Source organism: Musa acuminata, unplaced genomic scaffold (assembly GCF_036884655.1).
Source record: "Musa acuminata AAA Group cultivar baxijiao unplaced genomic scaffold, Cavendish_Baxijiao_AAA HiC_scaffold_1138, whole genome shotgun sequence".
NCBI lineage: Eukaryota > Viridiplantae > Streptophyta > Magnoliopsida > Zingiberales > Musaceae > Musa > Musa acuminata.
In genome coordinates, this window is record NW_027021350.1 from 393,800 (window position 1) to 419,030 (window position 25,231).

Genomic DNA, 25,231 nt, shown 5'->3' on the forward strand with positions numbered 1-25,231 from the left:
AATGAGGATGCTTGGCTATGGCATAGAAGATTAGGTCATGCTAGCATGAAACTAATCACTCAAGTATCATCTAGAGAACTTGTAAGAGGAATTCCTCATATCAAGTTCATCAAAGATAATGTATGTGATGCTTGCCAATTAGGTAAGCAAATTAAGGGTAGCTTCAAAGCTAAGAATCAAATAAGCACCTCTAGGCCCTTACAATTGATCCATATGGACTTGTTCGGACCAATCTCTACATCGAGTCTAGGAGGTAGCAAATACGCCTTTGTCATTATTGATGACTATAGCAGATATACATGGACCTACTTCTTAAAACAGAAAAATGAATGCTTTAGATATTTTACCAAGTTTTGTAAACTTGTTCAAAATGAAAAGGGATCTATGATTTCGTCAATTAGAAGTGATCATGGTGGAGAATTTCAAAACCATGACTTCCAAGAATTCTGTGAACTCAACGGATATAACCATAATTTCTCTACTCCAAGAAATCCTCAACAAAATGGGGTAGTAGAAAGAAAAAATCGAAATTTACAAGAAATAGCAAGAACAATGTTGAATGAACATAGCCTACCCAAATATTTTTGGGCCGAAGCTGTAAACACTGCATGCTATATTTTAAATAGAGTCCTAGTAAGACCTTTACTCACCAAAACTCCTTATGAGTTATGGAATAACAAAAAACCCAATGTCTCATATTTCAAAGTCTTTGGGTGTAAGTGTTTTATCTTGAATGAAAAGGATAACTTAGGAAAATTCGATGCTAAATCTGATGAAGGAATCTTTCTTGGTTATTCTTCGGTTTCTAAAGCTTTTCGCATCTTCAATAAAAGAACCTTAATTATTGAAGAATCCATCCATGTTGTTTTCAATGAGATTTCAGAAATTAAGAAAAATGATCTTGATGATGATTTTGATTCCTTGAATTTAAACGAAACCCCGTCTCCAACTAGCAACTTGGATGCATCCACTTCCGAAACATCCTTACCCAAGGATTGGAAGTATATAGATGCTCATCCTAAGGAGCTAATCCTAGGAGACACATCAAAGGGGGTTCAAACACGATCTTCTTTTAAAAACTTTTTTGCCAACGCCGCCTTTCTCTCCCAAATTGAACCCAAATGTGTTGATGAAGCCATGAAAGATGATTCATGGATTATCGCAATGCAAGATGAATTAAATCAATTTGAGAGAAATGAGGTGTGGACGCTTGTTCCTAAGCCAAATGACCATTTAGTTATTGGTACTAAATGGGTCTTTAGAAACAAGCAAGATGAAAATGGTATCGTGGTTAGAAACAAGGCTAGATTAGTGGCCAAAGGTTTCAACCAAGAAGAAGGTATCGATTACGAAGAAACCTTCGCACCTGTGGCTCGATTGGAAGCCATAAGGATGCTCCTTGCCTACGCCAGTTGCAATAATTTTAAGTTATTTCAAATGGATGTTAAAAGCGCTTTTCTAAATGGTTTCATTTCCGAAGAAGTTTATGTTGAACAACCCCCTGGATTTGAAAATAATGGCTACCCTAATCATGTGTTTAGACTAACTAAAGCTCTCTATGGTTTAAAACAAGCCCCAAGGGCTTGGTATGAGAGACTTAGTTCTTTTCTCATTGAAAATAATTTCATAAAAGGCAAGGTTGATACTACATTGTTTATCAAGAATTTTGAAAATAATTTTCTCATTGTTCAGATTTATGTTGATGATATCATCTTTGGCTCTACAAATGAATCTCTTTGTGAATCGTTTGGTAAAACTATGAGTCTTGAATTCGAAATGAGCTTAATGGGAGAATTAACATTCTTCTTAGGTTTACAAATCAAACAACTAAGCAATGACATCTTTATTAGTCAAACTAAATATGCCATGAATTTATTAAAAAGGTTTAACATGAACAACTCAAAGGCCAGTAACACTCCTATGAGCACCTCCACTAAATTAGAAATTGATGAAAGTGGAGAAAGCTTTGATCAAAAAACTTATAGGGGTATGATAGGAAGTTTACTTTACCTCACTACAACCAGACTAGACATCATGTTCAGTGTAGGACTTTGTGCTAGATTTCAATCAAACCCTAAGATGTCTCATCTCAAAGTAGTTAAAAGAATATTTAGATATCTTAATGGTACCACAAATCTAGGATTATGGTACCCAAAATCAGAAAATTTTGAGTTAATTGCTTATGCTGATGCTGACTTTGCTGGGTGTAGATTAGATAGAAAAAGCACATCAGGATCATGTCAATTTTTAGGACATGCCCTTATTTCCTGGTCATCAAAGAAACAAAACTCAGTTGCACTATCAACAACCGAAGCTGAATATATTGCAGCAAGTGCATGCTGTGCACAAGTTGTATGGATGAAAAATACCTTAGAAGATTATAAAGTTCATCTCAAAAATATTCCAATTAAATGTGATAACACAAGTGCAATATGCTTAACGAAAAATCCTATACAACACTCAAGAACAAAATATATTGATATTAGACATCACTTTATACGAGATCATGTCACCAATCATGACGTAACCATAGAATTCATTGATACTAAACATCAACTAGCTGACATTTTTACAAAACCTCTAAGTGAAGAACAATTTGATTTCATTAGAAGAGAGTTAGGAATGCTCATGTGTCCGAATAAATAAACTTGTTAGAATTATTTTTCGGACTATATTGAATGATCAGATCACATGAATGCCATTTTCTATGATTATATCTGTAACAAAATCTTGTCCAAATGCATCTTAGTTGTTCGAATGCTATAAAACAGATTTATTCGTACACTTTCATGAAAAATGAGTTTTTTGAAATAAATCTGATAAAGTGATTCCTGAATATGTATGTCATTCTGTAATATCTTTACGGGTAAAATGAATTATAACAAAAGGGGGAAGAAGTTTTCAAAGCAATCTATGTAAAATCCCTCTATAAGCTTTCGTCTAAATTGGTCTTCCTTGTATAACAATGCTTTTTGTTGATGACAAAGGGGGAGAAATATATGAATTGATAAACACTGTGATTAGAAATACCTTGAGTGATGCTATAAATAATGTTTGCACAATGCCATCCTTGCATCACCAAGAGATATATGAAACATGTGCTATAGTTTGCATTATGTCTTGAGTTGATATCCTATTTTGTGAAGTAAATGCAAACTTGCTAGAATGATAATATGTGTGCATCATGTAATAGTCCTTCGAGCTTTAAATGATAATGTTCAATTACATGATGAATAGTCACAAACACTATCATACAAACTTGATGATGAATGTCAAGCTTTGACATCATCCTTGAAGAGATACATCATGATAGGTATCATGATGGGAGTATTGATAAGTTTAACTGATCTAACTTATCAATACGTCACTTGAATTCTTAGGTCTTGAATTCAAGGTTGACTTATCTCAACTATGGCATATAGACAGGGGGAGTTAAGGATAACTCCATTATCAATTGATTGTCATCATCAAAAAGGGGGAGATTGTTGAATCTCAGATTTTGATGATGAAGTCAATTGTCATTTGTTGTCTAATCTATGTGTTGAGATAAGTGTGCAGGATTAACTACGATGAAAGATAGACAAGCAGCAGGAGTTGCGCCGGAGTCAAGTTCATGATCACGTTGGGAGTTCGAGAGTTCGACGGAAGTACGGACGGTCGTCGGAGGTTCTGCGGGAACAGATCCGAGAAGTCCAGAAGCTTGCCAAGCGAAGCTCGTCGGAACTCGCCAAGTGGATCGTCGCAAAGTCCAGGAGTTTGCCGGAAGTCCGCAGAAGCATCACCGAGGGTTCATCGGATGATCGACGGAAGTTCGCCGGAAACTCGCCGGAAAAAGCAATTAACGTACCGAAGCAAAGCTGCAGAAATTGTCTTAGATTTAATCGTAGTTAGCACGGTGATTAAGTTAGAAATGGGAGGTGATCCCATTAGCTTAATCCTGGGGCAATTGGGCCCCTGAAGAACTCAAGTTGGGTCGAATGGTTCAACCCATTCGAACCCAAGAAGCTGTGGGAGGTGCAACCGCCCAGGCAGGGAGGTGCCACCGCCCAGGCTAAGTCTCCCAGCGAGACTGGGAGGTGCAACCGCTCCAGCCAGGCGGTGCAACCGCCCAGGGCTCAGTCTCCAAGCGAGACTGGGCGGTGCAACCTCCTCTGTCAAGCGGTAGCACCGCCTGAGCTCAAGTTTCGAGCTCTGCCTGGTGATGCAATCACCGAGCTCAGTCTTCGAGCTCTGGAAGAGAAGTACGACTTCTCTGGCCAGGAGATGCACAGCCTAAGCTCAGTCTTCGAGCTCTGGCAGAGAGGTGCAACCACCTCTGGCAGAGAGGTGCAACCACCTCTGGCAGAAAGGGGCGATCACCTCTGGCAGAGAAGAGAAACTTCTCTGGTCAGGAGATGCACCGCCTGAGCTCGGTCTTCGAGCTCTGGCAGGAAGGTGCAACCACCCCTGACAGAGAAGGTGCAACCGTCTGAGCTCAGTCTTCGAGCTCTGCCAGGCGGTGCCACCTCTCCAGTCGAGAGGTGCAACCGCCTGAGCTCAGACTTCGAGCTCTGCCAGGCGGTGCCACCTCTCCAGTCAAGAGGTGCAACCGCCTGATCCCGGAATTTCGGGATTTGATCGTTTTGAGCTCGAAATTTGAATTGGGTTGGGGCCTATAAATACCCCACCCATTCAGCACTGAAAAAAGAAAGAGACCAACACCGAAATCTTGATCTTTTCTGTGATTCTAAGAGCTCAAAAGTGTTGTAAAGCCTTTAAGTCTCCTCCTTCTGTTCTTCAAGTTTTCAGTTGTAAAGTGAGGAGAGAAAGGTCTGTAAAGGTTGTCTCCTGAGCCTGTTAAAAGGAGAGAAACTGTAAAAGGGCAGTTTGGCCTTCGCCCATTGAAGGAAGGCCCCTAGTTGACGTCGGCAACCTCGTCGGTGGAGGAAGCCAAAAGTGGAGTAGGTCAAGGCTGACCGAACCACTCTAAATCTCTGGTTTGCGTTTATTTTTGAGCACTTTATCATTACTGCAAACCTCCTCCATTACTACTGCACTCTGCGCTTTCACGAACAAGTTCTAAGTGCTGTTCTTCCGAATCTGCATTCAGACGTAAATTCGTATTTTCGTACATTACAGTTTACGTTTACGTTTGATTCTGCAGAACTGTCTTCCGTGCTTTTACGAAAGAGTTTCCTTGCAGTTTACACTTACATTTTGATCCTATTGATAACTGCAAACTGTCCTCTACAATTTTACGAACGAGTTTCAACATTTAGACGTAAAACTGCATTTAGACGTAAATCGGCTTTCCTCTCACAATCATCAGTTCTCAGTTCACGTTTACGTCTTGATTTCAACTGCATACTGCCTTCTGCGAGTATACAAACGAGTTTCAAAGTTTAGACGTAAATCTGCGTCTAGACGTAAAATAGCGTTTAGACGTAAATCTGAGTTTAGACGTAAATCTGCGTTTAGACGTAAAACTGCGTTTAGACGTAAATCTGCGTTTAGACGTAAATCTGAGTTTAGACGTAAACTGCGCTTAGACGTAAAACTGCGCTTAGACGCAAACTGTGTTTAGACGCAAACTGCGCTTAGACGCAAACTGCGCTTAGACGCAAACTGCACTTAGATACAAACTGAGAATTAGCTTTTGCATCATAATAGTTTTTTTATTGAACGAACGCAGCTTTTGGTTTTTAATTATTGTTAAGATTTCCGCTGCACTAATTCACCCCCCCCCCTCTTAGTGCTCTCGATCCTAACATTGATATCATTGTCACGACCCTTATATTCGTTATAAACCAGTTTCTGCATAATTCTATAGTATTCTTCCTCAGCTCTTATCTTCTTTTTCATTGTATCTTTCTTTGCTTGTTGTAACTTATCTTGAAATGTTCAACAGACCTCTATCGGAACCTTGCATTTTGCAACATCAGGATACCTGCCGGCCAAATGCATTTTCACTCGAGTGATTCCTCCACTCTTGTTAATGTAGTCACAATAAATACATTGTCAATAATGACGGTTCCCATATATCTTTTGGGTATGATCCCAAGAATCATCAGATGCCCATTCCTTTGGTACCATGTTTTTACCAAAATTGAATCAAATAAGCAAGTTATGATTACCCCTAATTTAAAAATAATAAAGTGTGATTATACGTAATGAACCCTACTTTATCACTATAAATATATCAATTAACCTATTTTGCATTAAATATGTAGAATTGACTCAATATCATTGAATACACTAATTGCAATAATAAAAAAGATTAATTATACATTAATTAGCTTTATTTTACCACTATAAATATTTTAAATAACTTAAGAAGCATTAAATATGTAAATTTGATTTAATATAGGTCAAATTATGATGAAATCATCATTAAATACACTAATCACAGCATTAACATAGTTAATTGCTCTCTAATTATTCCTTTTTCATCACTATAAATATGTCAAACACTCTAATATGCATTGAAGATATTTAATTAAACCAATATGGGTCAAATTTTGATATCATGGTAATTAAATACACTAATCACAACATTAACATAGTTAATAAATCCCTAATTAGTCTTCTTTCACCCCCCTGTAAATATGTCAAATACCCTAATAGGTATTAAAGACATTGAATTTACCTAATATGGGTCAAATTTTGATTAAATCATCATTAAAATTGCTAATTGTAGGTTAAAAAAAAACTTAATTAAACATATTATACCATTACAAACATGTAAATCACCTTAATATGCATGAAATATAAATATTTGACCCATTAAGTGTCTATTTTTGAAAAAATCAGTACTAAACATACTAATCACAACATTAAAAGTCTTAAATACTTCCTAATTAACATTATTCTACCATCAAAAATATGTCAAACTACATATTAGACATTAAGTCATTAACCACATAGAATATACTTAATCATCTCATAAATCAATAAAAATCTGAAAAGAGAATATATACTAGAGTATTTTTTCTCTTAATCCTCCCAAATATAGCCTCTCAAATTTGATCCAATTCACAAATCATAGCTTTCTTGAGTTTTGGAGAATGAAAATGTGAGAATGAGACAGAGATGTGAGTGAGAAAGAGTTTGAGAGAGTGCAATAGTTTGAAGAAGGAGGAGGAATCCTTTACTTTGGTTCAAACAAGGAAATCTCAGTCCTTGATTGGTAATAGTACCCGATACGGAGTCATGTAATGTGTACTACTCATTATAGAGTGGTTCACATACCAGTTCCCTATCAGATCGATATGTACCACCCATACCGCACGACATACCGTGGTATGACAAATCATGGAATAAACTTTAATGGACATTCAGTTTTTAAGTGTAAGTGGGGTGAGCAACCATCAGAGGGCAATGAAAAGGACTGCTTATGTTACTTTTCAATGAGAATTACTTGAAAATTGAAATTTCAAAATTGTACTTATCATTCTCCATCTCCCTCTTTGTGGTAATAACATAATCACCTCATTAAACTGGTCAAATTTCATCTTTGTTTCTTTTTTTGGTGATGCTACTCTTATGATCCATTATGTGTATTTGTGAGTCGGCAACACAAGATTGGTTTATACTTCATTTGATCGATATGCATAGAAAATTCAAGTAATTATATTTTTGTTATTGTATAATCTTTTCCTTTGATATGATACAATATGTCTCTTAGGAAACTATAACTTCGCACTCTAAGTGGGTGGGCAAGACAAACTTTGTAGAAATTCGATCATTCTGGCATCTATTTAGAAGCTTTGACCGGATGTGGACATTTCTTATACTTGCTCTCCAGGTTTATACAGCTTGTAAAACTTTTTGGCTGTTTCTTTCATTTATTCTGTTGTAAAAATGGTTTTCTTGTTTCTCAAATATCACTATAATTCACAGGTTATGATAATCATGGCATGGCATGGCTTGGAGACTCCTCTTGAATTACTTGATCCCTTAGTCTTCGGAGATATTTTAAGCATTTTTGTGACTAATGCAGTTCTTAGGCTCATACAAGGTTGTTCTCCCAATATTTTGCATTATTTCTGACTACAATTTTACACATAATGTACTATTTCTGTCAATATCATAGATTATGTACTGAATGACTCCTTTATCATATTTGATCAATTGCAGTGACTGTTGACTTTGTATTTACATGGAAAGCAAGGCATACCCTGAACTTTAATGAGAAACTAAGATTTGCTTTGAAGTTTTGTATATGTGCAATATGGACGATAATTCTACCAGCTGTGTATGCCACTTCTCAAAAAAATTATGTTTGCTCCACAAAACTATCTCAGAGCAATCTTTATCTGTTCTGCTTATCACCATATATGATTGTGGTCGCAATATACTTGACTAGTAATGTCGTTGGAATGGCATTATTTTTCTTTCCTGCTGTTAGCAGTTATCTTGAGACCTCAAATTGGCAAATCTGTAAATTCATTTCCTGGTGGGCTCAAGTAAGTATCGTCCTCATGTTATTATATGCTTAATTCTCCATAAACTTAGCAGCATAACTCTCTTTTTTTTCTAGGACATATACAAAGCATTAACAATCATGTCTCAGTTATTTATTTGTTGTAGTGGATCAAGGTGAATGCCTAGGTAGTTATCTTTTTGTTTCCAAGGATAACCTCCTTGTCCATCTGAATGGGATATGCATCTAACTATTCAAACATGTTTATAGCTTTCAAATGACAGTTAAAAAGTTGGAAAAAATGAGTAAAGAGTAAAACAAAAATGAAAGCATACAATAGTCGATCAGCTCCATATTTTACAGATGGACTTATGTATATTAGGGCCCTTGGTTTTGAGTAGACCCGCATAATTTGAAGTATACGAACGATATTTGTTGTAGGGGAATTAAATGGTGGATTGTGAAATATATAGATGACTCCAAATTGATAAATATAGAGGCTTGCTGATGGGGTGTCAATGGGTTGGATTGGATTGCTGTTGGGTTGACCTTGACACGAGACCTGAACATGATCATTATAGTTGAGTGTGTCAAAAGGTCAAAAATCCTTACCTGAACTATTTATTGTTGGCTTATCACAAATAGCCTGTTTGACCTTATTAATTATAGTTCAGGTCTTGTCAGGTCAAATCATTTGACACAACATGACCCATTAAATGCATCACAACCCCTTTAGCCAACTTAATTTGAAAACCACATGGAAGTTCTCATGTTATCCTGGAATTTTATATAGAGTTTTTATTCTCATTAGCTTATATTCCAATAAGTGCATAGTAATATCTGAGAAAATTTCTGGAATTTGAAATTTGTCATTGTATTTCCCACATTTTCTTTTCTTAAACATCTTATAGGGAAAATTTTAATGATCCTACATGCTGTCAATTGTTGAATTAAGTTGATCTGTTTATAAATGCTGATAAGATTTTTTGCTGTAGCCACGACTATACATTGGACGAGGAATGCAAATGGGCCAAGTTTCTCTTCTGAAGTAATTTCCTGATCTATCAATTTTATACATTATTGTTAGTACCATTGGCTAATATCCTCTCTCTCTCTCAGGTACACAACATTTTGGGTGATTCTATTGACAATCAAACTTTTGTTCAGCTATTATTTTGAGGTAATAGGATGACTAAATCCAGGGACAAGATTGGTAAACAAGATCAAGGAAAGCACAACAAGAAAATTTGATATTAAATGCAACTTTTGAACTTTTGGTTACAGATTTTTATGTGGATATGTCAAAAAGTAAAATTATGCTTTCACAACCCAGAATGTGACTCTTTCACTGTTGACTTTCTTTTTAAGGCAAATGCTGAATGCTCATTGCTGGTCTAATTGCAGCTATTAATGACAATTGAACTTTGGATTTCACATGCAGATCTTTGGATCATGAGCACACCATATTGAACTGTAGTAGCTTAAATTTGTAATGGCATTTACAAAAAAATGGCCAACAATGTTGTCCTTTTGTCAAAAGCATAAAAGGAAAATACATTAGTCATGGTGAATAACTGAATATACTGAATTTTAAGATCTGATTATTAAATGTGTGTGCATTTCGGTCTTCGGTGTCTTGCAAATAAGTAGTTTGAATAATCATTAAGGATGTTTTCAGTTGCATGAAAATTTTCATTGATCTGTTTTTACCCAAACCTCTGTTTCTGATGTTTGTTCAATAGGAAAATTGAACTGTTTGGAATTTACCAGGAAAATTGTTTTTCAGGACTTCTCCAGTAAATGAAAAGAAAACTTATTCAGAACTCCCCTTGACCTCTCTAGATATCTTCCAAAAAGAAGAGGAAGTTTTACCTTTTTGTGCCTCCATACACAAGTGACATCCTTGTTCTCAGTGGAGATATGTTGTAATATAAATTACTTTTCCAACTTTTTTCTTGGATTCAAATAGATGCTAATGTCTAAATCAGTTAACCATATTGTGTTTCAACTTAACCTTTTTATGGCAGCCAAACAGTTGCTAATGCCTAATGATGTTTTTAATCCTAATCTGTCTTTTCTGGATCTTTATGATTTTTTTTGTGTTTAGATTATGACTAAACAGTCATGATATATTCAATTAAATAACAAATTACATTTTGAATGTTAACACATTTGCATCATTTCCTCTTCTTTAGGTTATTGATCACAAATTTTCATATAAGTACTATTGATCTATTTTGTTTCATATAAGTTTCACAAGTCAGACTGAGCTTGCATTTTTTTTGTCATTGTACTAATAGCCAAATGACTCCTTGTCCTCATATGCAGATAAAACTTCTTGTACAGCCAACAAAGCAAATAATGAAAGTTAATGTAAATGAGTATGATTGGCATGAGCTCTTTCCAAAAGGTGCCTTTTCTCATAGCATTATTTATGGATGAAATTTATATGATGTCTATAACTAATTGTCTTCTTTCTTGCTTCAGTCAAAAACAATGCCGGCGCAATCCTTGCAGTCTGGGCCCCAGTTCTTCTTGTAAATATCTTCCCATTTACAAAATTAAACATGTTCTTTGTTGTTTGTGTCTTTTCTATTCTTAGTTCCATTTAATTTGCTGGAAGATTCTTGAACTTTGATTCTGTTGCTTTCATTTTCCATTCAGGTATATTTTATGGACACACAGATATGGTATTCTATATTTTGTACAATCTTTGGTGGAGTTTATGGTATCATCCATCATCTCGGGGAGGTGAGTTGCCAAGTTTTGTTCCAATCTAAGTCTCCAGCTTGATGCCTATATAACTAGCATATGCTTTAGTGCTGATTGTATCATTCAAATCCAGATTCGTACAATGGGAATGGTGAGAAGTCGGTTCCACTCCTTGCCCTCTAGGTTCAATGATTTTCTTGTTCCTCGCACATCACAAAAAGAAAATAAGAGGACTTACAGAAACTTTTTACACAACAACATTTTTAAGGTGGATGTCTTTCTTTGCACAATCTTTTTAAAAATAATTTTATCAATAAAAGAGTTGATTCCCCTTTTTTTTTTCTAATTTTCTCTTTTAATTTACTTAATTAGGATTTAAAACGTGAAAGGAGTGACCTGGTTAGATTTGCTACAGTTTGGAATCAAATTATCAGCAGCTTTCGCAAGGAGGATTTAATAAGTAACAGGTACTTTGTAACTCATTTGTTTGAATTGATACTTACCACATTGTATGACAGTTTAATCGAATACATTATATGACAGTTTAATTTCTTTGCCAATAGAGAGTTGGATTTAATGATCATGCCAGTGTCTGCAAATTTGAGTTCTAATTCTATAAGGTGGCCCTTATTTCTTTTGGCTAGTAAGGTAACTTCTATTTTTGGAATGCCATATGCATCATAATACAGTTCTATAACTTAGGAGCCCTTTTCATTTTAGTTTTCGGCAGCAGTGAATGTGACTAAAGATTTTGCGGGGAAGTATGAGCAACTTCAGCGAAAAATAAACAAAGATAGTTATATGATCAATGCTATTAATGAATCTTATGACTCACTGAAGAGTATCTTCGAGTTCCTCATCACTGGTGATCTAGAGAAAAGGTAGACCTTTTTGTCACTCATATTTTACTCATGTTTCCTATATTTCTGTCTCTTGGAATCAATAAACTCCTTTATACTTTTAAATATTGTTATAACATAACTGGCTTTTGGTTCAGAGTTGTGGGGGATATTTTCAAAAAAATTGAACAAGGTATTAAAAATTCAAGCCTTCTTGTGGAATTTCAGATGAATGAACTTCCTATTATACATGATAAGCTTGTCCACCTGGTTGAATTTCTGGTAATTATACTGTGGCTGTTCAGATACTGACTTTAAAAGTCATCCTACTGCTTAAATCTTAAGTTGCCTCTTTTGACATGTGGGCTATCTTTGACTCTTTGTGTAGTTTGAAAACAAACTAGCTCATCGAGAGAAAGTAGTCATTTTACTTCAAGATATAATAGAGATTTTGGCAAAAGATGTGATGATGAATAATTCAAGGTGAGCAACAGAAGATATTGATCTGTTGTATTTTAATTGTTTCTGTTCTTCTGTTGATGGATTCATTGATAACAGTATCTTGGACATGATCAATTGCTCCACGAATCTGGTGTTAGATGGTGATGGTTTATTTGGATGTCATCAGCCAGAGTTGTTTGCATCTGACTGTGCCATATGTTTCCCATTTCCTGATGATGATTCATTGAAAGAACAGGTCAATCACTTATATATCTGAAAAGCATAATTTCTTCGTATGACACCATCTTTTGGGCAGGTTAAGCGACTATATTTGTTGCTCACCGTCAAAGAAAAAGCTATGGACATTCCCACTAACTTGGAGGCTGGAAGACGCATCTCATTCTTTGCGACATCTTTGTTCATGGATATGCCTAGTGCTCCTAAAGTGTGTAACATGTTGTCATTCAGGTACCAAAATTGATCAGTTATTTTCACCGAAGTATTTTGAGTCTTTATCATCATTTATCATCAGTTCGTGACATTTTGTCATTCAAGTGTAACATAGACCAACGTTTGTTGTACTGCCTGAGTTAGTACAATACAGTCGGTATGGACTGATCCGACTAGCAATCGAGACACGGATCACCTGAGTCCCTAGCGTTCCGTTTGTCAGGACATCGATGTAGATCGATGCATATGGACCTGACAAATCTTCGAGATGGGTCCAATACTCGAAATGACGAATCCAAATTATATTAAGTTATATATTCAATATTTCAATAATATACATGATTATAATTTGATATTTCTATGTCTTTAGGGACTGTCTTTATCTCTAGATATAGGATAATGTGGCAAAACGATAAAATATTATTGCATGCTTAAAAACTCAGTAAATGTCCTAAAGCTGCCATTGAGGTGGGAACTGCACAGTTTCATTAGTGGGTTATTGGAACCAGGTGTCCATTCTATGGAGAAAGAGGTGTCTCTACCAACTTGTATGCAGATGGAGATAAAATGTTTTATCTTTTGTCAGGTTGTGCAGAACCTTTTAGAACAACAATAATGCATGAATATTTTATCAAGGACCAGTGAGAATTGATGGATGTAATTGAATTTAGTCGGTGATATCTTTAATTTCCACGAATATAAGAAATTCCTTTTTTTAAGTAACATTAGTCTTCCATCTAAATGCCCTTGTGCTAATTTTTCTAATTTTTTTGTACATGTTTCCATCTTCCCAGCGCTCAAAAGAGGATTTTCTGACTTACTAAACTAGTTGCTAGAAACAGTGATGAAAATTATTTAGAAAGTAACAACAAAGAGAAATGTTCTCAATGTGTTGGAATAGGGCTGATGTAGCTTGTTTTCCATTAGACTGCTCAAATTAGGTAAGATGTTGGATTTTTGTGACACGCTGATTAAAGTTCAGTGTTATACTAGGAGTCAGCATGAATCCAGCATAAGCTCTGGCATGGACTATCTATGTAAATGTAGGATCAAGTGGTCACTTAGTAGGCTTGCGTGCTCTCCCATGTGGTTAACCAACAAAGAGAAGCACTGATTAGTCTAGTGGTAACATGGCCTGCTTGTTAACTCCTTGGTGGGGAGCCAGCGCTCTTGGTGCTGATGCTAAATTGTGTAACTTGAATCTGAAAATGGCTGCCTCATGTCTAGGTCTGGGTCCATGAGTGGGATTCTAACAAATAAAGGTTTGGTATCAAAGATGAATGTTGAATCCATGAAGCTAAGGAAGAGACTATAAGACCATATAACAATTGAATTGGCCCTAGATTGGCCTCCAAAAGTTGCCAACAAGGCGGAACTAAAAACTGGTAACACCAGTAAAGTTTAGGGCTTACTTGACCCATGCTATAGAAGCCTAGAAAAGGGTCGGATCATAATGGAAATAAGTAATTAAACAAAATTTGTTGTTTGGCTAACATTATGTGACTCAACCTGGTGATAGAAGATTTTATCTCATATGGCCCTTGTAAGATAAGTTGGGTGTAGGATATCAATTTTGCCTATTGTTATGCTGGGTTTGATTTAGTATGTTTGAACCAGGGTCTGCCGTACCGAGCCGTACCGCCCGGTACGGGCGGTACGTACCGGTCCGACAGGTTGTCGGTACGCGGACCGATTGTTACCGGTCCGAGAGTACTGTAGCACTGTAGCAGTTACTCGGTATACCCAGGTGTACTGCTCGGTACACCTGGGTGTACCGAGCGGTATACCGTACCATACCGGTACCGAGCCCAGGTCGAAATACCGGTACGGTACGGTATTGCGAACCTTGGTTTGAACCACTACCAGCCAGAGGAATTATCGTCAGTCATGACAAATTTGAAAAAGAAACTCTTAGAGTGCTTTTCTTGATATGTACCATTAAAGTTCATTGATTTTCAACAAAGATAATAAATGTAGGATCCCTATTGTTTTCTGGCATATTAAGGAAGTTTGAAGTTTTAAATTGTAGTAATGTCATAATTCATATCAAGTTATCAAGATTTACATGGTGTGTAGTAACCTACCTTGTCTGCCATTCTTTCTCATTCCACTTGATTATTATAATATCTCTCAGTGATATTTGCAAAACTACTAAACTAATTGAACTGAATTTCGAAATTCATTTTCCTAATCAAATTCCATGTAGTGACAAATAGGCTTTTCTTAAATGGTAAAATTTTTATTTTTTAATATTCTTTACTTCAAAGAAAAAAAGTTGCTGAACTAGTAAAATGAAGCATGGTTCGTCTTACCGGTCCGTATTGATAGACCAATCGGCCGTCGATATGATATATACCTAACCGTATTGATGTACTGACACATACTATGGTAGGACATACCAATAAACCGATATATACCGTCCGTACGAGTTCCTTGTAGAACCGATACATACCATCCATATTGAGTGGCATGCTGCGGCATGGCAAACCTTGAAATGAAGAGCATTAGTCAATGATATTCTTTTGGTTTTTTATTATCCATTAAAAGAAAATTTTGGTTTTCCATGAAATTTTATGGTCTAAAATTCTCTCAAAATTAGTGTGATGACTCCTTACTATATGGAAGAAGTTAAATTTTCACATGAGGAGCTTCACTCAAGTCAAGATGGGGCATCCATTCTCTCATATATGCAAAAAATATATCCAGGTACCTTTGGGAATGGCTTTGTCGTAAATATTGTCTCTTAATTCCATATGCATGTTGCTAATGATTTTCATTTCTTTATTTTAGATGAGTGGACAAACTTTCTAGAACGTCTCGGTCCTAAGGCATCAAATGAAGAAATTCAATATTGGGCTTCTTTCCGTGGACAAACATTGAGTCGCACTGGTGATAAGAGAACAGAAATTGATGCCTTTGCTTTGATTTGCTTCGTTTGTTTGTTATAAAAAAATCTAATATGTGATTTTTCTTTTATCACTGAACCAGTCCGAGGAATGATGTATTATAGGGAGGCTTTGAAACTGCAAGCATTCCTGGACAGAGCTAGTGATTCAGGTGGGGAAATGGTACATCTTAAAGCAGGTATTGAATTTTGTTAAAAAATCTCCTATTCTTCCATCATGGTTCTTAACTTTTTCTAAAATCTCTTGAAATATTTACATAATGAAGTTTGTACCTTGTTAGAAATAAAATTTTTTTACATTTATAAGCTAGGAAGTTGTTCTTATTTGTTAATTGTTAAACCATAAATCTGTAAAGGATATGCTGCTATTGATGGAGAACAGAACAAGAGAAACAGCCAGCATGCATTGTCAGCTCAGTCTGATGCATTAGCCGATATGAAATTCACTTATGTCGTCTCTTGCCAAAATTTTGGAGCGCAAAAATCTTCAGGTGATCCACATGCTCAGGATATACTTGATTTGATGATAAGGTATCCTTTGAAAATCCATTGGCAGTTTGCATCTTTCATTTCTCATTATTACTGACTTAAGATTGATATTCAAGATATCCATCATTACGTGTTGCTTACATCGAGGAGAAAGAAGTTAACTCGGCTGATAATCGACGGCAGGTTTATTCTTCTGTACTGGTCAAGGCAGACAATAATCTCGATCAGGTATTGCTCCTCGAATTATTTTACTTGTACCAAGTCAGATTTGTTTTTTGAGTTTTGTAGTTATATGTTCTTTACATCAGCAATGGTTGTAGTTGTGCTAGAGCTTTAACCGCAAACCAGGAACATCTGATTTTCTCTGCATGATTGAACAATCCTGTTTAGGTTATTTTATCAAATAGAATAATTGGTGTAATTTAAAATCCTTATTTTGTTATCATTCATGATATTGAATTTTCTTTTTATGCTGAGATTATTTTATATAGTATGAATATTTTTTAAATAGAAATTAATAAATTGAAGTTCTAACAAACTTTGGTGGCTAATCCAACAAGATATGGAATGATCTGAGAGTTCCTTATCCTCGTCTTTCATTCATGGGATTGTATCGGTTTAATGATTGTCCTGGTCGGAAGTAAAGACACCATTCCTTTGTTACCTCGCCTTGAAATTTACAGAATCAATAGATGGTAATGTTTTGCTAATAGGAGATCCTCATGGCTGGAAAGATCAATGACCAAGATCTTGTAGCTGTGTTGGCTGACACAGCACCGTGCATACTGCTGGAACATCTGGTCAACAACCAAGTGCCACACGAAGCTAAATCCTTGCTCTTAATGCTAGATGTAAAATCTGTCCAACCTTTTTCCACAGTGGATGATCCATCTAATGTCATTTATCCAACATCGGTTCTACAAATTCCCCCCCCCCCCCCCCCCCCCCTTTTTTTTTCTATATTCAATTTTAGTTCCTATTTCTCTGTTGTCATCAAATCCGTTCCCCTATTATTGAGAATTACCTCATGACTTGATCTTCTCTCTTTGGAAATGGTCAAATATGTTTTTTTAATTATGGTATGAAATTTTGAATAGTACCACCCGGTACAAGCAGTACGTACTGGTTCGACGGCATACCAGTACGTGGACTGCCCGCTACCGGATGAAACGTGCTACAGTGCTACATGGTACCGTACCGTACTGAGCCAACCTCGAAACACCGGTATGGTACGATATTACATACCTTACTTTTAATTACTCTGCTTGTAATGGTTTTGCAACTTGTGCTTGACCAGATGCATCTCTTTCTAATTTAGGTTGCATATCATCAAAACAATGGATTGTAGAGGATCAGAAATTAGATTTGAACTATTAGAGTTCATATAATCATCAAAAGCCTTGAGAAGGAGTTTAAGCAGAAGATAACGGGTAAAAATATAAAGCAACGAAAAAACAAAGATGACTCGAATGTGTCGACCTAGAAAGTCTGTTGATGTGGCCAGCAAAACTCTGAGACAGACGGAAATGCTGCATGACCTTTCTGTTCTTTTTGTGTTGATGATCACCGAATGAAGGAACAAATTGTCCTATGTATCTAAGAGAAACTATAACGAGGCTTATATTGTGCTTCATTTGATATTTCACATTGTTGGCTGCAGATGGAACAGAAATTCGTATAGAATTTACAGACAGTCTCATTCTTCTTTTTCTTTTGTCATTTCAAATTCTTATTTGCATTTCGTTACTGGTTGTTGGAATACCTATAGGAGATATATCGTATCAAGTTACCTGGCCCACCGATTATTGGCGAAGGGAAGCCTGAGAATCAAAACCATGCAATTATTTTCACTCGTGGTGATGCCCTACAAACGATTGATATGAACCAAGTATGTGCTTCAGATGCTTTTCATGTTACCTTAGCTGCTGCTGTTTCAGCCTCGTGTTTAACATTCTGGTTTTTCAGGACAATTATCTTGAAGAAGCGTATAAAATGAGAAATGTTCTTCAAGAATTTCGTAGACATCATGGAGAGAACCCTCCGACCATACTTGGTCTCAGGGAACACATATTCACCGGAAGGTCGGTCTATCATTGTTTCCTGTCAAATCTTTGTTAACAAGATGATGATTCAACTCCGGAGCATCTGTTTTACGTACGGTTTGTTCTCGATAATTGCAGTGTCTCATCTCTTGCGGGGTTCATGTCCTATCAAGAGACTAGTTTTGTCACCATCGGGCAAAGGTTTCTTGCAAATCCCCTCAGGCAAGGGCCGCACCATTTTTCTCTTTTCTTGTTTTTCCTTTTGTTCTCTGCTTTTTAATAGGATCGCCAAATCGACACACATGCAGGGTGAGGTTTCATTATGGACACCCAGATCTATTCGACAGGGTATTTCACCTGACAAGAGGTGGTGTAAGCAAAGCATCTAAAACCATCAATTTGAGCGAGGACGTCTTTGCTGGTAGGCATGTCTCTTTACGTTCATCACTATCGTTATATTGTTAAAGAATGAATATTTAGTTTTTTTTTTTCTTTTTTGCAGGATTTAATTCCACACTACGTCGGGGATATGTAACCTACAATGAGTATATGCAAGTTGGCAAAGGACGTGATGTTGGTCTTAATCAGATATCAAAATTCGAAGCGAAGGTTGCAAATGGAAACAGTGAACAATCCCTCAGCCGTGACATTTACCGCCTTGGGCAACGCTTTGACTTTTTCCGGATGCTTTCTTGTTATTTCACGACGGTCGGGTTTTACTTCAACAGCCTAGTAGGTGACAGCTCCTAGATCTCTTCTTGTAACAAGCTTTGTGCATGTACGTATCTGTCACTATGCATCGATATCTTTACCTACATGTTGAAACATTTTAGATGGAAGAAACACTTTAGTATAGAGCATACAAAAACCTAGTAGGGGTGAGCTTCTAGCTCTCCTGTAAGAAGCTTTGTGCATGTACGTATCTGTCACTATGCATCAATATCTTTACCTACATGTTGAAACATTTTAGATGGAAGAAACACTTTATTATAGAGCATACAAAAAACTAATAGGGGTGATAGCTTCTAGATCTCCTGTAAGAAGCTTTGTGTGCATGGACATGTCTGTCACTATGCATCAATATCTTTAACTACATGTTCAAATATTTTAAATGGAAAAAATACTTCAGCATAGAGCATACGAAAAAACTAGTAGGAGTGACAGCTTCTAGATCTCTTGTAAAAAGCTTTGTACATGTATATGCCTGTTACTATGCATCAATATCTTTACCTACATGTTCAATTACTTTAAATGGGAAAAAAAACTTTAGCAGAGAGCATACAAAAAAACTAGTAGGAGTGACAGCTTCTAGATCTCTTGTAACAAGGTTTGTGCATGTATATGCCTGTTACTATGCATCAATTTCTTTACCTACATGTTTAAATATTTTAAATGGAAAAAAAAACTTTAGCATAGAACATACAATAAAACTAGTAGGGGTGACAACTTGTAGATCTCTTGTAAGAAGCTTTGTGCATGCATGTTACCATGCATCAATATCTTTACCTACTTGTTCAAATATTTTAAATGGATCAAAACACTTTAGCATAGAGCATACAAAAATCCTGAACCCTTTATCACTCATCTTTATCCATCGGCATTTTCTGTCAGTAACTTCAAGAAGAACCGGGATTCCTGTATAGCCAGCCTTATTGGAATCCCGATCCTCTGCACACTTTATAATCGTTTCTTTCTTTTTGTCTTACAAGCATCCTCTTTGCCGAGTTGACGTAATATTTATTCTGGCTTCTTCTTCCATAATAACATGCATGCATTGATTGTTCCTCTTAACTAATCGGTTTTACCTTTTGTTGGAAATTTCGCAGATATCAATATTTGGGGTTTATATATTCCTCTATGGCCAGCTATACTTGGTTCTTAGTGGACTGGAGAAGGCGTTAATCACGGAGGCTCGAATGCAGAACGTAAAATCGTTAGAAACAGCACTTGCATCCCAGTCTTTCCTCCAACTAGGACTCCTTACCGGGTTACCCATGATGATGGAGCTTGGTTTGGAGAAGGGGGTCCGTCTGGCCTTGAGTGACTTCATTCTCATGCAATTGCAGCTGGCCTCCATCTTCTTCACGTTTTCACTCGGAACGAAGGCCCATCATTTCGGAAGAACCCTTCTCCACGGTGGTGCCAAATACCGACCCACCGGTCGCAAATTCGTGGTTTTCCACGCAAGCTTTTCTGAGAACTATCAGCTCTACTCACGAAGCCACTTCGTCAAAGGATTCGAGTTGCTCTTCCTCTTGATCGTCTACAACCTGTTCAGGAGAACTTATGAGAGCACAGTGGCGTATGTCATGATCACTTACTCTTCATGGTTCATGGCGGGAACCTGGTTGTTCACGCCCTTCCTCTTCAATCCTTCTGGATTCGTGTGGCGAAAGATCGTCGAGGACTGGACTGACTGGAACAAGTGGATGAACAATCAGGGCGGCATCGGCATACAGCCAGACAAATGTTGGGAATCATGGTGGAATGCCGAGCACATTCATTTTCGGCACTCGGGGTTGAGTTCCGGAATGGTCGAAGTTGTTCTCTCCCTGCGGTTCTTCATTTATCAATATGGACTCGTTTATCACCTCGACATATCACACCAAAGCAAAAACATCGTGGTTTATGTGCTTTCATGGTTTGTGATTGTTGCCGTGTTCTCGTTGGTCAAGGTACGCTACGTCCACTCTGCTTCATTGCTTTTCTACTTTGGAAGAAGATACATGTTACCTCGTACCATCATGATGACTAACTATGATGCAGCTGATACATGTGGGCCGTCGCCGGCTTAGCGCGAAGCATCATCTTCTATTCAGGGTTTTCAAGTTGTTTTTGTTTCTAAGTGCGATAGCATGCATCATCACTCTATCGAGCGTATGCAAGCTCTCCATCATGGATCTATTTGTGTGCTGCCTTGCCTTCATACCCACTGGCTGGGGGCTACTGTTGGTGAGTATATATATATCTATATCTAAATACACCACACACACACACACACATCGCACATGATATCTTCTTATCGGTGTTGTTTGATTGCAGATCGCTCAAGTTCTGAGACCCAAGCTCGAGTACACGGGTGTGTGGGACACCATCCAAGCCGTAGCGTATGCTTACGACTCTGGGATGGGCTGTGTGCTCTTTGCACCCATCGCAGCCTTGGCATGGATGCCTGTCATATCAGCCATCCAGACGCGGGTCCTCTTCAACCAGGCATTCAACCGGCAGCTGCACATTCAACCTATTCTTGCAGGGAAAAGCAAACTCAGATAATTCGGGACTCTGGATGACTAAGTTTTGATTGTGTATGATATGATTGTTATTATTTTCTATCAAGCAAGATTTAACATAAGAAATATAGACTATCAAAAATGGAATGGACAAAGAACTTATTGTCCACGTTAAATATTAAATAATTAGAACATCAATATTAAATATTGATGCAACCAAGAGCACTTCTTGCTGGCTTTTAAGAGATGTTGGACACAAGCTGTAGGTCTCAGAATACGATCGGATTCTAACCTGGCAATCTTTCTGATTTCCAATTGTTGTATGTGCTTTTGCTGCTCAAAGAAGAGCATCTCCAGTGACCAAGCAACATAAAATGGAAGTGGGTGGAACAAAAAGCTGCCATTGTTTATAGAGAGAGAGAGAGAGAGAGAGAGAGAGAATAACCCTCAGAATCTTCAACTGTGATGGGAATGTGTATACTAATTCCATGAAGCTTCAAATGGTGCCATGGCCACTTCTTTTAGGCAATACAGAACATGTCATTAACAGTCACTTCCAATCCAAGTAAGCATCCATCTCCCTGTCATTGCTCAATCCACTCAGAAAACTACTGCTTTTATTCCTGAGAGCTGAAACAGAAGCAAATCTCCACAGACAGCAGTTTGAGTTGCATGAAACCATGAGAAACAATGACAACAACAACAACTACTACTACTACTACTACGACTACTGCTACTGCAACTGGAAGATAGAACACAAGCAGAAGCAAATGACAGAGAGGAGTGAGGGCACCGACCAACCAGAGAGTCATAAAGAGATGATGGGGTTCCCATCACTCTCCTCTGTAAGCAATCCTGTGAGAACACACAAGTGTTTTAGACTGCTGGTGATCGCTTCCCCTGTTCGACTCCATCAACTGCGAGACGCAGAGGAAGCAGACGGCGGCTTGCCGGTGATGATGCCGTCGTGCTCCTCTTCGCCCTGGATCCGTGCCGGGACTTGGAACCCTGAGAAGCCGGTGCCAGATGCCAAACCGATGGATGAGATTGACGGATGGAGCGCAGGTTGCATCCGGTGATCGGCTGCGGCAGCTGCAGCTGCAGGGTCGGCCCAAGCTCGGATCTCGGGCGGGTTACTGGACTGAAGGGGTCCCCTCTGAGAGAAAAGCTGGCTATGGCCGAGCACAGAGTGCAGCGGCACCGCCTGCGGTGGTGGGAAGCTGAATGCGTGGCCTCCGCCACAGTCGCCGCCGCTCGATTCCACCACGTTCCACGGAGAAACCCGGTGGCCCTGTTCGTCGGAGCCAAACGCGAACTGGACGGAGCCCGGGAAGTGTGCGTCGTGCGTGGGAGGAGCTGAGCTCTGGTGGTATTGGCCGTGGTGGCGATGATGGTGGCTGGATTCAGGATTGCGAAAGATCGGATCTTGGAAGGATTGGAGGGATAGGCGGAGGTATTTGACTTGGCTGCTATCTCGCGACGGAAGGTCGGATGAGTAGGTGTGGAATCCAACGGAAGGGGTAGAGGACAGCGAAGTAGCAGCCGAAGCAGCAGCCACTGGGAAGAAGGACTTGATCGTATCGACGATCGAGTCGGTGTCCAGTGATGGTGGCAGAAAGCTAGCGTTAGCACCGCCGCCGCCGCCAAAGCTGAAAGCAACGGAAGCGACTGGATCGGCTACTGGAATCGGTTTCCTGCTGGACTCGCCGGTGGCCTGCTCGGTGGACGGGAACTGATTGGGAGGAGGAGGTGGAGGAGGGCGGGAGGAAGAGGCGACGGTTGCGGAGGGGGTCCAGGGAGGAAGCTCCGCGAGCTCGTCGATGGCGGTCTTGGCGTTCTTGATGAGCCAGTCGACGGCCTTGCTGGGGCGGTCGTAGCCGAGGCGGTCCTGCACGTCGTAGAACTGGATGGCGGTGTGGGCGGAGAGGCGGACGCGGCGGTCGCGGGGGCCCTTGGCGGTGCACACCTTGCTGTGGCGGTCCTTGCGGCCGGTGGACCGCACAATGTGGCCTCCCTGGACCTCCACGATCTCCCCGACCGCGCCGCCCCTCACGCCGCCGCCGCCGAGCCTCGAGCGCGCAACCGGCCGCTGCAACTGCTGCTGCTGCTGCTGCAGGAAGAGGCTTTGGTGGCTGTAACCCTCCCCCATCCTCTCGGGAAGCCGGGCATACTCGGAGAAGGAAGCGGTGGCAGCCGAAGAAGAAGAAACGTAAGCGCCCCAGTCGTGGCGGTGGATTTGATGAAGCTGAACTCCTCCTCCGTTTTCTACCTCTCTTTCTCCTCCTCCGCTTTCGTTTGGTTCCGCCGGAATCGGAAGATAGGGAGCCTCTGTCGGATCCAGATCCTTCTCCCTCTTCTTGCGTCCCTGTTCCAGCTTTCGATCTCACCAACCTATGGCTGCTGCTGCTGCTGCTACCAGATCTTGTTTCTCTCTGCTTCCTCTTGCCACATATTCTCCTTCTCCTTCTGCGGCTAAACTGGTAGCATCTCGCTCTCCTCTCATTGCTGCTCCTGCTTGCAAAAGGTTTGGCCATCCAAGCCCCAGGAGTCCATCACCGGACACCACCACCTGAGCTCTTACGCAACCAACACAACCCTCGGAATCAAGCTCAACGCAAAGAAGAAGCGAGGAAACAAAAGGTAGATCCTCAGCTGATCAAGAACGCAGCTGAGGAAGAGGAGACCTGAGTCGGATTTCCGATCCCAGCCATCACATCGCTTCAACCAAGTGGAGGGCGGAGAAGCACATCCTGTGGAACAGCTGCAAGGACGAGGAATGCGGACATGGGTTTGGGTTTTAGTTGGACGCGAAGAAGCGCAAGAGAGAGAGGGGGAGAGAGAGGGAGGTAGAGAGAGTGGGCCTGGGCCTATTATTTGGAAGAAGAACCCATCCTGTGGATGCCAGTCTTGGGCAGAGGGTAGAGAGAGAGAGAGAGAGAGAGAGGCAAAGACCCCGAAGCAGCAGCCTTGACCTCTTCAGTCCGCTGTTGAAGAGATAAGAAAAGCAAGTCCTCCATCCTCACTGCTGTCTCTCTCTCTCTCTCTCTCCCTCTCCCATCTCTTTCTCTCCTCTTTTGAGCTTGAAGGACAGTGACAATTGTCCCTTTCTCTCGGTCACCGACTCCTTTAAGCGCCTTTGCGAAAAGAGAAGCCACCTTTTCCCCACCCGTGGCTACATGGCGTTGCCAAACGACCCTTCTTCCTCCTCCCCGTCCATCCTCTTCTTCTTCCTCGAGGTCACTCTGACCAACTGCAGCCTGCCCATTACCTTTTGCTGTTGTTGCCTTCTTCTCTCTCCCGACAGCGACATCGCTTGTTCCTGTGTCATTAACATTGTCAACCGTACTCGGAACTGTGGGCAACAGCAGCAGCAGCAGCAGCAGCAGGAGGATGAGGATGATGATGATAGTGGTATTGAGATTGCCATCGTATCCATGCTATGAAACGCTATCCCAAGCTGTCGCTCCACGCGTCATTCTGCTCTGCTCCATGATTACAACGCCCGGATCTGTATGCATAAAGAAATGGTTGGCACGCGGTCGGTGCCATGCCCACCAGAATCTAAGCACTGCCTCCTCTTCTTTTACTTTCTTCCCCCCTCCCCCAATCCATCACGACATTCCCCGAGGTGATATATATATATATATATATATATATATATAGAAAGAGAGAGAGAGAGAGAGAAAGCTTTTGTTTTAGTAATTTTGTAGTGTATTTTTGAA

The 25,231-nt window shown here is 39.3% G+C and overlaps 2 protein-coding genes across 7 annotated transcripts in view; one reads left to right on the forward strand and one right to left on the reverse strand.

Annotated features, from left to right (window-relative positions):
• The window catches only part of LOC135671115 (putative callose synthase 8), a 33,887-nt gene extending 12,070 nt beyond the window's left edge, over nt 1-21,817 (forward strand). For 4 of the 6 annotated variants that reach the window (XM_065179057.1, XM_065179060.1, XM_065179062.1 and 1 more), the window contains 29 exons: nt 7,664-7,783; nt 7,879-7,996; nt 8,116-8,444; nt 9,397-9,449; nt 9,521-9,581; nt 10,730-10,811; nt 10,889-10,938; nt 11,066-11,152; nt 11,247-11,381; nt 11,486-11,580; nt 11,677-11,761; nt 11,834-11,994; nt 12,111-12,234; nt 12,341-12,435; nt 12,511-12,649; nt 12,710-12,861; nt 15,443-15,549; nt 15,634-15,732; nt 15,832-15,927; nt 16,105-16,279; nt 16,354-16,465; nt 18,006-18,125; nt 18,203-18,318; nt 18,418-18,501; nt 18,588-18,700; nt 18,782-19,011; nt 20,106-20,954; nt 21,046-21,231; nt 21,322-21,817. In XM_065179057.1, the coding sequence (XP_065035129.1) occupies nt 7,664-7,783; nt 7,879-7,996; nt 8,116-8,444; nt 9,397-9,449; nt 9,521-9,581; nt 10,730-10,811; nt 10,889-10,938; nt 11,066-11,152; nt 11,247-11,381; nt 11,486-11,580; nt 11,677-11,761; nt 11,834-11,994; nt 12,111-12,234; nt 12,341-12,435; nt 12,511-12,649; nt 12,710-12,861; nt 15,443-15,549; nt 15,634-15,732; nt 15,832-15,927; nt 16,105-16,279; nt 16,354-16,465; nt 18,006-18,125; nt 18,203-18,318; nt 18,418-18,501; nt 18,588-18,700; nt 18,782-19,011; nt 20,106-20,954; nt 21,046-21,231; nt 21,322-21,552 (4,404 nt within the window). In that variant the 3' untranslated portion in view covers nt 21,553-21,817. The remainder of the gene's footprint in view (nt 1-7,663; nt 7,784-7,878; nt 7,997-8,115; nt 8,445-9,396; nt 9,450-9,520; nt 9,582-10,729; nt 10,812-10,888; nt 10,939-11,065; nt 11,153-11,246; nt 11,382-11,485; nt 11,581-11,676; nt 11,762-11,833; nt 11,995-12,110; nt 12,235-12,340; nt 12,436-12,510; nt 12,650-12,709; nt 12,862-15,442; nt 15,550-15,633; nt 15,733-15,831; nt 15,928-16,104; nt 16,280-16,353; nt 16,466-18,005; nt 18,126-18,202; nt 18,319-18,417; nt 18,502-18,587; nt 18,701-18,781; nt 19,012-20,105; nt 20,955-21,045; nt 21,232-21,321) is intronic. The other 2 variants (XM_065179058.1, XM_065179059.1) reach the window with 2 other exon arrangements.
• Nucleotides 21,818-22,109: 292 nt separating this feature from the next.
• On the reverse strand, nt 22,110-24,412 carry LOC103999693 (transcription factor PCF5-like). Its single transcript, XM_065179064.1, has 2 exons — nt 24,194-24,412; nt 22,110-24,078 (listed from the first exon to the last, which is right to left on the reverse strand). The coding sequence occupies exon 2, from the start codon at nt 23,656-23,658 to the stop codon at nt 22,423-22,425; it is 1,236 nt and encodes a 411-aa protein (XP_065035136.1). The 5' UTR covers nt 23,659-24,078; nt 24,194-24,412; the 3' UTR covers nt 22,110-22,422.
• Between the last annotated feature and the right edge of the window lie 819 nt (nt 24,413-25,231).